The following is a 14,350-nucleotide window of genomic DNA, read 5'->3' on the forward strand; positions in this document are numbered from 1 at the left end:
AACTACACAACAAACTAACTACAGCCTCCAAACACCCTAAATGTCACTAATGTCTCACATATGAATACTAGCTCTCTCTGTCTTTCGCTCACCTGCTTTCTGTCGCAGGTGTCACTCCTAAAAACTTCCCCTTCTCCCTAAACAACCAAATGTCACATGTTTGCCATATCATTTTTTTTGATTGGCTGACATGGTCAAATCTAACACCAACAGGGAAGGGGTGTTTTTTCTTTTTTTCTTTTCACTCGCAAGCGGAGAGTGTTTGCTAGCGCTGTCTGTAGAAAACGCCATTTTTACAGTCCTTCCCACTGTAAACGCCACTGTTTACACATCGTGTGTATTTTTTTTATCACAACTCTGGTTTTACGTGGCCCATCGACACAATTCAAAAACTGGTATGTAGTTTGAAGTCTGCACTTTCGACCCAAGTTGAAATGGAGACTCTGACTTACTGCATCTTGTAGCTGTGTCGTTTTAAATTGGTCATGTGATTTTGACGGCAACCCAGCGAACCCCAGAGGGTTAACATATTTTAATAGTCAAATTATTTTATTAATCTGACTCTTAGTTTTTAACATGATAGCCTTTAAGTTGATCATTGGCAAGTTTTCCATTGTTTTCTGTAAGCTAAATATTTTTGAGGGTCTCTGTCCTTTTAGCTGCTAGAACAGTTTGTTTCAAGTAATTTAGATGTTGACTGTAAATATATGATGAATAAATTCTTTTGTATTTTCGATCTTTGAAATAAAATTCAGGATGCTTTTACTTTTTTTCCCCCTGGATTTTGTTTTTGTAATTCATTCCACTTTGTTGGTGTTTCTTTTCTTGGCATTAATGAGCTTCCATACCTGATGGTGATAATTATATTTCTTCTCATGTATGAGGCTCTCTGCGTGTTTAAATAAAGTTGTTTTTTTATTCTTGATTTTTCTCTGTTACACAGTCAGAGCAGATGAAGTCTGCTGATTTTTCTCTGTCTCCATAGCAACACGGAGGTATTTACACCAGCATGCAGGTCTGACTGTCGCAAACTGCTCAGCAGCCAATTACAGAGGCCAGTTTGATCCTCTGCAGATTCCTGCAGTCAAACCTGAGACCTGCTCGCTGTGAGACACCTGCAGCACAAACACGTCGAACTGGTTACATAACCCATGATGCAGTGCGCTTCTTTCGCTCTCGTTCTTGCCGTTGTGGGGCGCGTGTCCGCGGATCCTTCATGTGGATTTTAGCGGAACTTGACGGACAGGAGCCGAGCAGCTCAGCTCGACCTGCTGCACGACTCTCCGCTGTTTGTGCGCACATTCAGGACCGGAGCACCTGCTGGCTTTTACAGTCTGTCTGCACTGCGTCGAACCCCCCCTCCTCCTCTTCCTCACTCCCCTCCCTCCCTCTGTCGCTCACTTATTTTCTCCCTCTCCCTCTCTCTGTCTTTCTCCTCATGAAATCCTGCAATATGCTTCCAAATTCCCGGACGCGGACTCTCTCCTGAGCCGGTTTTCCTTCAAAGCCTCGGATTTTTTTTTTAACCGTTTTTACCGCAGAGAAAATCACGAGAGTCTCTGAGTGCGGATGCTGCTGCAGTGCCAAGTCCTCCCAGTCCTCCCCTTCAGACTGAGAGCCAGCTCTTCTTGGGAGTTCTATCTTTTTTCCAGCATGATTTTAAGAAATTGTCAGTCAGGATTTTTGCTGTCTGAAGCCTACTCCTTCTCTTCTTTCTCCTCCTGCTCCTCCTCTCTCTGCGGGCTTCTCCAATCGACGCTGAAAACCTACACCAAGAGGATACGGATGTTGACCAAGACAACATAGTCTATTAATATTTCAGAGCTACTGTAAAGCGATATTAAACCCCAGGTTGTGGCGGGTGGCTGGGGAAGGTGCACAGGATCTCCATCTGCTGCTCTCCAGCTCTGCTCAGGTGGGTTTTATGTGTCATCTTCATCACTTGGATTCAGGTTGAAACTGTGTGTTGGTGTGAAGGTGAAAAGCTTTTCGTGGCTGAAGGTTGAGTGATATGCGCAGTGGGGCTGCAAACTCGAGTACTGATGTATGCGGTAAAATTACAGCAGATGCAGCGCGGCTTCTGGAGGTGCTGCAGGATTTTTTTTTCTTCCCTCTCAACAACAGGAAGCTCTCCAGCCAATGAAACATGTCTGTGGTGAAATAAAACCATGTTTGAGTGACGGCATGTCATTTTTTCTATCTTTCAGGTGAGAAAAAAGAGATGTGAGGGCGATAGTGCTGAGGATGATGATGATGATGGAGAGGGAGGTTCTCCATAGCTCCTGGCCGCAGTAGGAGCTTCTCCACTCCAGCCTACCACCTCCTTCTCTCCTCTACACCTAAACTTCCTCTTTCTCTCCTCCACCCGCCAGGAAGGATGACTGTGGTGTCCACAGAAAACATGGACGAGACTTCCACCCTGCCAGGTCACCCGCAGGACCCCTACCCGCCTGATGATGACCATGACAACCATGACTGCTGTGAGCGGGTGGTTATCAACATCTCAGGGCTGCGCTTCGAGACCCAGCTGAAAACCCTCGCCCAGTTCCCGGAAACCCTACTGGGGAACCCTAAGAAGAGGATGCGCTACTTTGACCCCCTTCGAAACGAGTACTTCTTTGACCGGAATCGCCCGAGTTTTGACGCCATCTTGTACTATTACCAGTCAGGAGGACGGCTGAGGAGGCCGGTCAACGTGCCGCTGGATATGTTCTCAGAGGAGATAAAGTTTTATGAACTCGGTGCTGAGGCAATGGAGAAGTTTCGGGAGGATGAGGGGTTTATTCGGGAGGAAGAGCGACCTTTGCCTGAGAACGAGTTCCAGCGGCAGATCTGGCTCCTCTTCGAGCACCCAGAGAGCTCGGGGCCAGCTCGGGGTATCGCCATTGTCTCGGTGATGGTCATTCTTATTTCAATAGTAATTTTTTGCTTGGAGACATTACCAGAGCTGAAGGAGGATCCCAACGACCGGATTCGCATGGTCGGCAACACCACTATGTACTACAAAGCAAGCGTCCTCACAGACCCTTTCTTTGTGGTGGAGACGCTTTGCATCATCTGGTTTTCCTTTGAGTTGATAGTTCGGTTCTTTGCCTGCCCCAGCAAGGCAGCGTTCTTCAAAAACATGATGAACTCTATCGATATTGTGGCTATAATCCCGTATTTCATCACTCTTGGCACAGAGCTGGCCGACGACCAAGGCAACAGGGAGGGTAAGGGTGGTGGGGAGCAGGCCACATCTTTGGCCATTCTCAGGGTAATCCGTCTGGTGAGGGTGTTCAGGATCTTTAAATTGTCCCGACACTCCAAGGGACTCCAAATTCTGGGGCAAACTCTAAAGGCCAGCATGCGGGAGCTGGGCTTGCTCATTTTCTTCCTCTTCATTGGCGTGATTTTGTTTTCCAGCGCTGTCTACTTTGCGGAGGCTGAGGAGAAGGACTCGTTCTTCTCCAGCATCCCAGATGCTTTTTGGTGGGCTGTGGTGTCGATGACAACAGTCGGCTATGGGGACATGTACCCTGTGACCATCGGAGGGAAGATTGTCGGCTCGCTTTGCGCCATAGCCGGAGTGTTAACCATCGCGCTGCCGGTGCCAGTCATCGTGTCCAACTTCAACTACTTTTACCACCGGGAGACAGAGGGTGAGGAGCAGGCCCAGCTGCTCAACGTCAGCAACCAGAACTTGGCGTCAGACACCAACTCGAGTCGCCGCAGCTCCTCAGTGGTCAGCAAGTCGGAATACATGGAGATAGACGAGGACTTAAACAACAGCATTGACAACTTCAGGGAAGCTAACCTTAGGACTGCCAACTGCACAGCTCCCAGCCAGAACTGTGTTAACAAGGGCAAGCTGCTCACTGACGTGTGAGGCGGCATGCGACCACGGCTGTAAATATTGTAGAAATATCTGGATGCTTTATATCCATTGGTGCATTTTATTCTCATCTTTGCATTGATTCATTCAGACATTTGTGGAGACTTTAATGCACATGAGGTCAAATTATAAAAAAAAAAAAAAGAGAAAAACATTTGTTTGGCAATAGTACAAAAGTCTGCAGGTTCGGGGAAACATTTGAGAAATTATTGACAAAGTTTAGTAACTTGCACCCTTCGATTTTCTAATGGTCTAAACATTAAATGGAAGCTTTGCTAATTTTACTTTTGGTCAAGAATTTCCATAGACTGTATATAAAAATATGGATGAAAGGTATAAAGAGTGAAGCTAGTGCTGAGGTGGCTTGAACCTACATTCCTTCTTCTGCAGCGGATGACCCCTCTTTGAGAAGTCTATGAGAAAATGAGCCTACTGCTTACCTGACTTCTCAGTTCAGCAATATTTTCCTGATGAGTTTATGCTCTCAGTTGCTGGTTTCACGTCTTACTGATTAAAACACTTTGGAAATTACGGTCCTGTTCGAGTCATATGGGACGATAAAAGAGGGGCGGAGCTAGAACAGAGCTTCCTCGTGACTGTCTGAGCGTGTCCCTCGGTTCCTCATTCATCCCAGATCTCATGCTTCATGTTCAGATTCCAAACTGGCTTCAAACGAGGCTTCACAAAACAAAGTGTGCCATCGTCACACTGGCTACATCCATCTTTTATATACAGTCTCAGAAGTTAGTTTAAATGTCTCAACTTGTCAGTTTATCTACACTAAATTTTGTGGTAAAAACTGGACCTGTGGATTTTAAAGATATGAAAAGGCTGCAAAACAGATACCCACATTGCATCCTGGGAAATGCAGTGTTTTGTCCCAAACTAGAGATGGAAAAGGAAGAGTATTTCTTCTTCCTGTTTTATATCACTTTTAACCATTCTTCCAGCTCAGTGTAAAAAGAAAACACATCCTTTTGGAAGGGAAACACTCACCTGATGGAGTGCACCTTTATCAGAGTTATTACGGTAATATCCTCTGAGAATCCTTTCATAATTACGATTTAATTTAGGATGAATTAAAAGAAAAACTTTAGAGCAAAGCAATACAACTTTTATCTGTGCTGCACTGTTTGACAAAGAGATATTACGCCACAGAAAAAAATGGATCAAATGTAGGTTTAAAAGTAACAGAAAAGATTCAGAAACTATCAAAAGCAAGCTAAGACAATGACATATATGCAAGGCATATATTGTGAATTTAATAGTAGAAATGACTAATTGTACAATAATGAATCAAATGTCTTCCCGACACCTGCCAAGTTTTGTGCAACAGACCGAACTTTCAGGAAAAAAAAGGAACAGAAAAAAATAATTAAAGCCCAACTGAGATTCGAAGAACGATTTCCTCCCTGAAGAAACGCTTTCTGCGTGGATTATTTCAGGTGTGTCTTTCTGCGGCACATCCAGGGAAAGTTTGGAAAATGCGACGCCGGATGTAGACCCCGGCTTTTCAGGCACCTTATCAGAGATAAACAGGAAGCGTGCCGAGCCTTGTGAAGGATTACGTGCATCGCTGCTGCTGCTATGGGTCGGCTGGAGGTTCCCTGTATGATGCCATGCAACACTCCTTTATATAGAAGCATGTGGAGACTCTCTTCTCTCTTATATCGGCATGCACAAGACGTTACCTCATTTTATTTCTACATTCTTCTGTGCGTCGAGCTCCATCTCCCGCTCCTGGATTTTTTCTCTCATTTGTTTTCACCAAAAGTGCACTGGCTGCTTATTCTTATCATTTCAGTTGTTTCAGAGCATTTAAGTGTTGAATGTTTAAGGGAACAGGAACTCTTCTTCTTTTGAAGATTATGGCATGTCAAAATACTAAAGCATTATGGCCTAATTAGCTATGGTATAGCTACGTATATTCAATGCATGACGTCAGTATTAAATTGCTTGCAGTTGGGAGGGACCTGGGGAGGTGGAGGATGATGATGATGATGATGTGTGTTCTCATTATTGTCGCACTAAAGACAGAATTTGGTGCATGATGGAGCTAAACTGTCGGAGGGAACAAATCTCCTAAAAAAGAAGAAAAGAAAAACAAATTAAGAAAAAAAATGAGATATAGCCGATGATCTCTAAAAAAAAAAAGATCTTATAAATTCCATCCTCCGTTTTCATTTGTTTAAAGCTTTGATCTTGGAGTGCATGGGATCATTTCATGTGATTTATGACCCCAAGAAGGAAAGCAGTAATATTTAACAAATTTCATAGATATATCTATAATTAGCGTCTTAGTGCCTTGAAGCCCTTCTCGTTCTAAAATTGACTGAAGTGCCTCCCGTTCCAAGAGAAAATCAAAGAGCTTACTGTGTGCAGCTTCTCCTGCCAAAAAGATGCACTGCTCCCTGCACATATGGAACTGAACACAGATGAACCCACATGTTCAGAATTTAGTCCTGATTCCTGGGCCTAAAAAACACAAAGAAAAGCTTTCTGGGATGATGACACACAGCATTCGTGCAGGAAAGTTCAAATATGGATCATTTAAGATTTCCTTATTTTTGGTACATTTGGAGTTTGATGGTATGTATACCACACGGACACTCAGACCTTCCAGATATTACCCATTAGAAAAGTAACATGGAGGTGATGTGTTGGATGTTCAGATGGAGTGACTGTTGAAGGACAGGAGCTGCTCAGCTGGTTCAATTAGAACAGGACAGAAAGGTCAAACAGCTCGATTTAATAGAAAGTCATGAAGGAAACGGTCACAAACCAAGGCTGACAGTTTGAGGATGGTGACCCTCATGCTGGTGCAGTACATCTGTTTATAGGTGTATGAAGAGGGATATTATAGAGTGATTGACAGAGTGACTTACAATAGATATGAGGAAAGAGGCAATCGGTGATCGGGTGATGAGGTGTGATGAGCAGAGAAAGAGCAGTGAAGAGCTAAACCCTGCGGTGAGGCTGCCTCTGTCATAGTGTCGTAGTTCGCATGTTGTCTGAAGGTTCCTACAGACTGTGATCTGATCTGTGCCCATGTCAGAGCACATAAGCTTCAGGTTTAAATTAGTAGTCTGGACTCTGCTGCTGAAGTCTGGATAGGCTTTGGTTGGATGTAGGTACCCTCCTCTGTGCACAGCAAAGAGGGATTATAACAGCACCCTCATCCACCATCATCCAAACACTGAGGTGGTGTTTAACCCTCCACTCGAGCTCCGAGCCTTCGAGAATAAAAGCCGAGCACCACTAAAGTTCTTCCTGCTGCCTTAACCTTTAAATTACTTAACATCAATTCTTCCTTTAATTCTTCACATGAATGCTAAAAGAAGGCACTTCAATGAGCTGCTAAGGGAGCAAAATACCTATTCAGACACATGAAACTAATGAAATTTGTTTCTTATTTATACCAGCTAAATTCACAGAACTGTATACACTGATTAAGGTAACAAACATTTTTAAATAGCCACAGAAACGACACAGAAAAATACATTTAAAATAGCATGGGATCAATAACTGGTGCTAATTATGGCTCATTATTCTCACTTTTTTTAAAGAACCAAAATTAATTTGGAAGAAAAGTCAAAAAAGTGACAGCTCAAAGACCACTTTGTTAGGTACACCTTTGAAATCTAAAGTCATACATTTCCTGCCTTTACAAAAACTGCCATGTAAAACAGGTGACGATTTCTATTTATTACAAAGCTCTTTCTCAATTATGTCACATTTTTTAGATTTTACAAGTGTACCTGGGTTTTAGTGCAAAATGCAGATTTTGTGGTTTCACCAAAAAAAGTACCTCACTTTCAGAGAAATTTCTTAAAAATCTAACAATTATTGGCAATCTGTGAATACAAACATGGCGTGGGCGTCCTCGATGAAGTTAGGGAGCCTATGAACTGAACAGAACAGCAGAACACTGCCACCTTCTGATGCCGGGGACCAAAAACTGCTGGAGATTTGACCAGAGTCTTTGGAAAGAGAAAAAATTGCAGAGAACGATACTTCTGTCATCGATCTGTAACACCTTCACCTGCCTCTAGTCACTGCCATGTTTGTGATGCTTTTTACTAAGCTTGTCCTGAGTGAAAGGAAAAAAGCCTCTGCCTGTGTGTGGATGATGGTGGATCTGACCTCAGTGTTTCCTCTGCAGAGCGTCTGAACATTACCACGGGCGTTAGTCACTTAGCATGCCAGCAAAATGGCACTGCTCTTCGTACAGGGGAGAACCTGCCTGTGTCAGGGAAGACTGCTGTGATATTTTTTTCTGTTAAAACATTGACTTTAATTCCACACGGTCAATTTTTAGTGACATTAACAGGTGTAAGTGATTAATCATCACTTTTAGTGTTACAAAATATTTTAGACTGCATCCAAGTGTCCAAAAATCCATCCAGTCAACAACATGACTGTGAGGGCACACTAGAGGGAAAGGATCAGGACACACACACACTTATAAAATATCAACTGTACCATGTGGACATCAGAGGAAACACAGGCTTCATTTTTGGTCAGCTGGGAGCGTTTATAACTCACTCAAAGTGATTTGAGACAAGGCTTAAAATGTCATTAATAACTGTCCAATCACAGGTTCTTGGCGTGGGAAGCCTCGCCCCTGAACTTTCCTTAACTTTTAGAAGGTACTGCCACAACTTTTCCAGTACTGTGCCGGTGTTTTTTATTCAGTTTGTAAGGCTGGCCCGCTCTGCTGTGGTCGCTATAACGACATTCTGACTCATGTCTATTTCACAGAAATACGAACATGAATGTTATCAGGTTTCTCTGGTGGGAAAATATCAAGGATAAAAATGCTGGATTTTGATCCTGATCCTCACTTCAGATAAAAACACCTGCAGACTTTCAGGCTGCTGTTACATTTGAAGCTGAACCTCAGAGTCAGAGCAGCAGTGACCCGAGGAGTCCTCTGCAGCCACCCACACAGCTGTTTTCACTCAAGTCTGTGTGGACATGTGCAGACTGGACCTGGGACCGACAACATTAATCACTAAAAACACAAAACAGAGAGTTCAAGTTAATAAATAAATTATTTATTTATGTAACCACCATGTTTTAATTATTACTGTAGGAAAATGTATATGTGGTGCCATATTTTACTCATCAGTCTGCACTTAGTCACAAAATGAAGTTAAACGCAACACACAAGATTATATTTATGCTTTCTTGGCTATTAACCTTGAAAACACAAACTATTATTAATGTGAAAAAGACTACATAATCTGAAACATGCATGTTGGTATTTTCAGGTAACTTTTTCCATAAGATGCAGAAATTAAAATGAGTCTAATTTTGCATGCAATAATATCGTTCATACCAAAACAGTTTGGACAAATTCCAGGCTGGGGATGATATGAAGATAAAAGTTTACACCTGAAAGATGAATTTAAAAATGAATCGCTATTAGACACTAATAATCTGTGCACAAAGTGTGTTTGTGTGTGAGAGAGAATTATTCTAATTTATTCATGCACATGAACAGTTTCAGCTTAGCACGATGTATACAAGCACAATAATTGTTTACGGATAAACTGAGAGAAGTCTTGTTGTGTGCAGAATTATACATTACAAGAAAAGTTTACAGAAGTGTCTCCCTGCAACTCTGAGATGTTGCTGACAAGAAAACGTGTTAATGATCTGATTTGACATCATGGTGATAAAAGAGCCTTCTTGCGTGCTCCAGCATTTTTATCACAAGCAAACTGGAGTCTCTCTTTTGCACTCAACTATCATCCATTTATTAAAAACAACAAACAAAAAAACCATCTATTTTCAGCCCTGCCTATGATTAGAATTAGATTCAAATTATTATTTGATCTCTTTTTGTCGAGAAGTTGTCTTATTGCTACACGATACTGATAAGAAAAATATGTTTTCTTGATGCATAAATGTTTGTATTTTGTTTCACAGTTACTGATTTCCAAAATTCTTATTTTAAGATTAACTTCTGGCACAGAGCACAGCTTCATTTGGGACTCTTGTGCTTCCTGAAGCTTTAAATTTATTGCTGCTGTGAGTGATGGAACATCAGGAGGAAGGTTTATTGTGCGTCTCGGCTGTGTGTCATCATCCTTTTACCTTTAAGGCTTGTCTTATAAACTGCCGAAGAAAAAAAAAATCCCTTTAATTAACATTTCAGTCTGATGGAAAAAATAATGCATGCAACGAAGGTGCTACGTTTTAAACATGCAGTATGTTCTAGGGAGCAAAATTAAAAATTCCACATGTTTTTAAAGGAAGGATCACATTCAAAATGTCTATATTTTTTCTTAACAGCTGTTTAAATTTGTGATGACATCCAACATCAGGGTGATCGGTCGTCTTCTTGTGGTTTGAAATTCTGTTTGTTCATACTTGTTTACCGCAGGCCAGAGTTAGAGACATATCTGCACCCGAATGGACCAAATCATCATCAGAGCAGCTAAACACACGGATGGTACACAAACATTTTCTAGATTAAAGCTCATGTGTTTGGAGAGATTTTATAGTGTGTAGTTATTTTTAGAACCTTTATCATTTGGTTATGCAGTAGCGAGGAAGAGAAACAAGTTTCCTTTCAAATTAAAGTCCAGTTTTTATAACTACTGTAAACACAATTTATTTAAGAAGCTTCCAGCTGCCATGCGTAAACCGATCAATTAATTAATTTGCAGATGACAACATTAAATGAACTGCAGAGCAACCATTTTTATTCTATCTGCGTTTTCATTACAAGATGTTTGATTTTTTACAAATATTATTCGGACTGCTGACTCAAGCCATCACTGCAGAGTTTCTCCACCTTGAGGAGATCATATATCCGTATCTGTGTATTTAAGACTGAGTTATTACAGAAAGTGTTGTGCAAACACAGAGTGCAGGAAGCAAGAAATCAGTTGTTGGAACATTACCGACTGTGATTGTTTCCATTCCATTAAAATCAGACATTAAGAGTCTTTACTAATTATTGATGAATACCAACATCTGTGGGGTTTGTGGTGAAGATTCTTTCTAAATTGAATATCTCTGGAGAATTTTTCAGCAATATTTAAGCTTTTTATTGCCACTGAATTAAGATGGAAGAAGGAATTTTCTTTAAAATTGAAACTTCAAGGAGAGCATAATGAAAATTATAGGTGAAGCAGTTATGAAAAAAATAAATATAGTTTATGTTTTAATTTTGCAACATTAAAATTAATAATTAATCTTGACCTTTGAATGACTTTTAGTGAATGACCTTATATAGCTGATGAAGGGTTGATGCCTGTAATCATCTGGAAGAGGGCATAAATTGAAACTTCCTTGTGAAAGTTCACCATTGCATTTTTCAGCGGTGAAAATTCAAATATATAACTGATTTTAAATTATATTCTGACCATAAAAGTGAGTTAAGCCTTCAAAATGAAGAGAAAATGTACATCACAATTTGCAACAGTTAACCCAACAGATTTTGGGTTGAGAAACTCTGTCTTATGTCATGTTCCGTAGGTTTTTGTGATATTTAAAAAGCCATGACGCAAGTGAAAATGATTCTTATGATGCAGAATTATAAAAAGTATGTAAATGTGTTTCAAGGATTTTTGGAAAAAATGTGATTATGTGCTGATGGTTTTTGTCAGCACTGCAGTGTAAAGAGAAGGTGCATGGATGAGTGAAGACTGAACTGCATGAACTTAACATTAACATAAATTTATGCTGGTGGAGATATATTTTTGCTTAAACAAACACTCTAATGATTGTTTGTCTTTTTAGAAACTCATAAAAAGATTTCCAGCTGGTTACTTTGGGACGAATTATGTTCGGCTTAACATTTAGCTTAAGTAAGTCTGTTCCCTCTTAGTCTCAAGCCAAAGTCATCATTTACAAAATAATATGATAAACGTACTTGTTTCCCCTTTGCTGGGGTGCTGAGATCCTCCTTGAACTCCGCAGTCATCAACATCGCAATACGTCTGTTTTACTCTGCTTTTATTGCTTTTTTAATCTTAAAGGCTCTTACTGGAGAGCACAGCGTTTGTCATTTGTTGTTGAGGCATAGTCTGTAACCTATGCAAGGTTAGTCAACGACATATGTCCATTCTGATTATCGTCATATAACAGCAGTTTCAATAAATCTTCAAAGATGAACCAGTTCCTGTGATTCATTTAAAAGCACTCCATGTGGACTGTTTGTCTGTAAGGTGAAATTTTCTTTGCAGACGACCAACCTGTTTATGTATTTTTACAATCAGTTTAATAGCTTCTCATGTAAATGCCACAAAGCCACAGTTAATGACCTAAAGACGCTTGAATAAACACATTTATCTACATTTCTCATGAAAACTATGATGGTGGTCGAGTAGAAGCAAAATGTCTTACAGAGCAACAGCTCTACTGATTTCTCTACTGCTAATTTCACATGATATAAGTGGTGGTAATGAGCTTCCTTCAAAGGGTATCTGGTCTCTAGTCTCAGAGATCTGGTGAGGAGCTTGGTGATTAGGATGAGACTCGGAGTATAGCTGCTACTCCTCCACGTCAAGAGGAGCCAGTTGAGATGTTTTGTCATCTGACCATCACATCACCTGGTGATGTGATACAAGCATTTCCAACTGAGAATAGATCGCAGGGTAGACGCAGAACAGTGGTGGGACTTTATTTCTGGATTGGTTTGGGAATGCATTGATGTTCCTCCAGAAGAGCTGGAGGTAGCTGTGAGATCTGTCTCTGTTTTGACTGCCTCCAACAGGAACTAGACCTGCATTGGCATGAGAAAATGGATGGATGGATTATGTTTTATCAGCTTGTACTGTTTTTAAGGAGCTTTCTAAAATAGCAGATGGCAGGTGATATACACCAGCTTTTTACAATTTTAAATGTAATAATTCATTTGCTGTTGTCGTTGGTAGAGTTAGTCTGAACTAATTTACAAACTTGAAAATTACAATGTTCAAATTTGCTGTGTTTTATAAGTTCATCATATCTTATGTTAGAAGCACAGGCTCATTTGAAGCTGTGCAGTGTTTGGAAAGCTCAGTGTCAGCACTTTGAACAGTGTAATATAATATCTCTGCACATTTTTTCATGCCTGGGAGTCAATAACACTTGAGCACAGGATCAACACGAGCAAAGTCAAACTCCAGGAACAAATGTTGCAGAAGAGCAGCAGCACGTGTAGATGTGACCGCTCTAAAATAGCTTGACATATGAAGCAGCTCATAGAGTCCAAAAGAGAAGCTGCTCTACATCAACACTCAGATCACTGTGATGAAAATGAGCATAGAAATGTGAACCAAAAAGTCCCAAACATTTATCCAAAAACATGCTACGGAACGCTTTATAGACTCTAATGACAGCTTGTTCGTTAGAGTCTACAAAACCTGTTTTATTCAGTACTGTTTGTGCCAATTAAGATTAATAAAAGGAAAAATGATAATGGAAGTGAATAAAGGAAGGTGGAAAGTCAAATAAATTAAAATAAGTCGAAGTAAACGAAAGGTATAAACAAATAAAACCAACTTTCAATGAACAAAGACTGATAAAAGAAACAATCTTTGACAAAAGAAAAGAAAGACATAAGATGAAGAAATGTAAGGAAAGGTGAAAAGAAATAGGAAAAAAAACAACACAAGACAAGGAGTGTTGAAGGTAGAAGACAAAATTCACAAAAGTGGTGGAAGTTAAGGGAGGAAACTAAAAGGAAAATAAAACGCGGAAAGGACAACGCATAGGAGAGGGAGTAAAGAAAAAATATCAAAGTTAAGCGAGAAAACAACATGATAGGAAAGCAAACAGAAAACAGAATAACAGAAAACTGTTAAATAGGAAAAATGAAATAAGAAAGAAGGGAAAATGTATGTTAAAGAAAATAGAGCAGGAAAGGAAAAGAAAGGATAGGAAAGTGACAAACATGAGGGGATTTATTTTACACGCTGGAGATATGAAGATGTCAGTAATGCAATGTTTTCCTGTGTGGAGTGCTGCCGGTCTGGTGGAGGGCCGGTGTCTGTGCTGTTTGCTGTGCAGGATTTGTTTGTGTGGAGCTGTTTGAGATGCTGCTGCGAGTTGTATTCTTAGCTCGGTAAGAATAGCTCCTCTGTGACTCAGATTGTTCGGTGCAGCCCACAGAGCAACTTCTCATGAGGACAGTATGGAGTCTGTACGGTAAAACGCTACGGACTCTAGCTTTAAGGTCACCGGCACTGCAGCAGGACTCACAGTGTGACTCACGCATGTCCTTAAGCTCAAATACTCTTCCTGTTTGTCGTGCCTCTTTTTTCTTCTTGGCCTTTTTTTTTTTTTAACTTTCCATTGTTTTTGTTTTCTATTGATTCCTTTCTTTCCCCATTTTCCACTGAGTTCCTTGTTTGCCTTTCACATCTTTTCATTTTGCTTCCCGTCTTTTGTCTGTGAAGGTTCTCAGTCATCCAGGTCATCGTAGTCAAAGGAGCTTGCAAGGAAAAGCGTCTGGACTTCTTTAAGTTACTTGAAGAC

General features: G+C 40.6%; 1 protein-coding gene across 1 annotated transcript; it reads left to right on the forward strand.

The window, feature by feature from the left end:
- Positions 1–971: 971 nt before the first annotated feature.
- LOC102288592 (potassium voltage-gated channel subfamily A member 1) lies at positions 972–12,004 on the forward strand. The gene is made up of 2 exons (XM_005937084.3): positions 972–1,915; positions 2,208–12,004. The coding sequence occupies exon 2, from the start codon at positions 2,378–2,380 to the stop codon at positions 3,866–3,868; it is 1,491 nt and encodes a 496-aa protein (XP_005937146.1). The 5' UTR covers positions 972–1,915; positions 2,208–2,377; the 3' UTR covers positions 3,869–12,004.
- Positions 12,005–14,350: the final 2,346 nt, after the last annotated feature.

Source organism: Haplochromis burtoni, unplaced genomic scaffold (assembly GCF_018398535.1).
Source record: "Haplochromis burtoni strain Fernald_Lab_line unplaced genomic scaffold, NCSU_Asbu1 Contig_224, whole genome shotgun sequence".
Lineage (NCBI taxonomy): Eukaryota > Metazoa > Chordata > Actinopteri > Cichliformes > Cichlidae > Haplochromis > Haplochromis burtoni.

Bases quoted from the DNA above. Each gene is read 5' to 3' on its own strand.
- LOC102288592 (XM_005937084.3), top strand. From the start codon at position 2,378: ATGACTGTGGTGTCCACAGAAAACATGGACGAGACTTCCACCCTGCCA.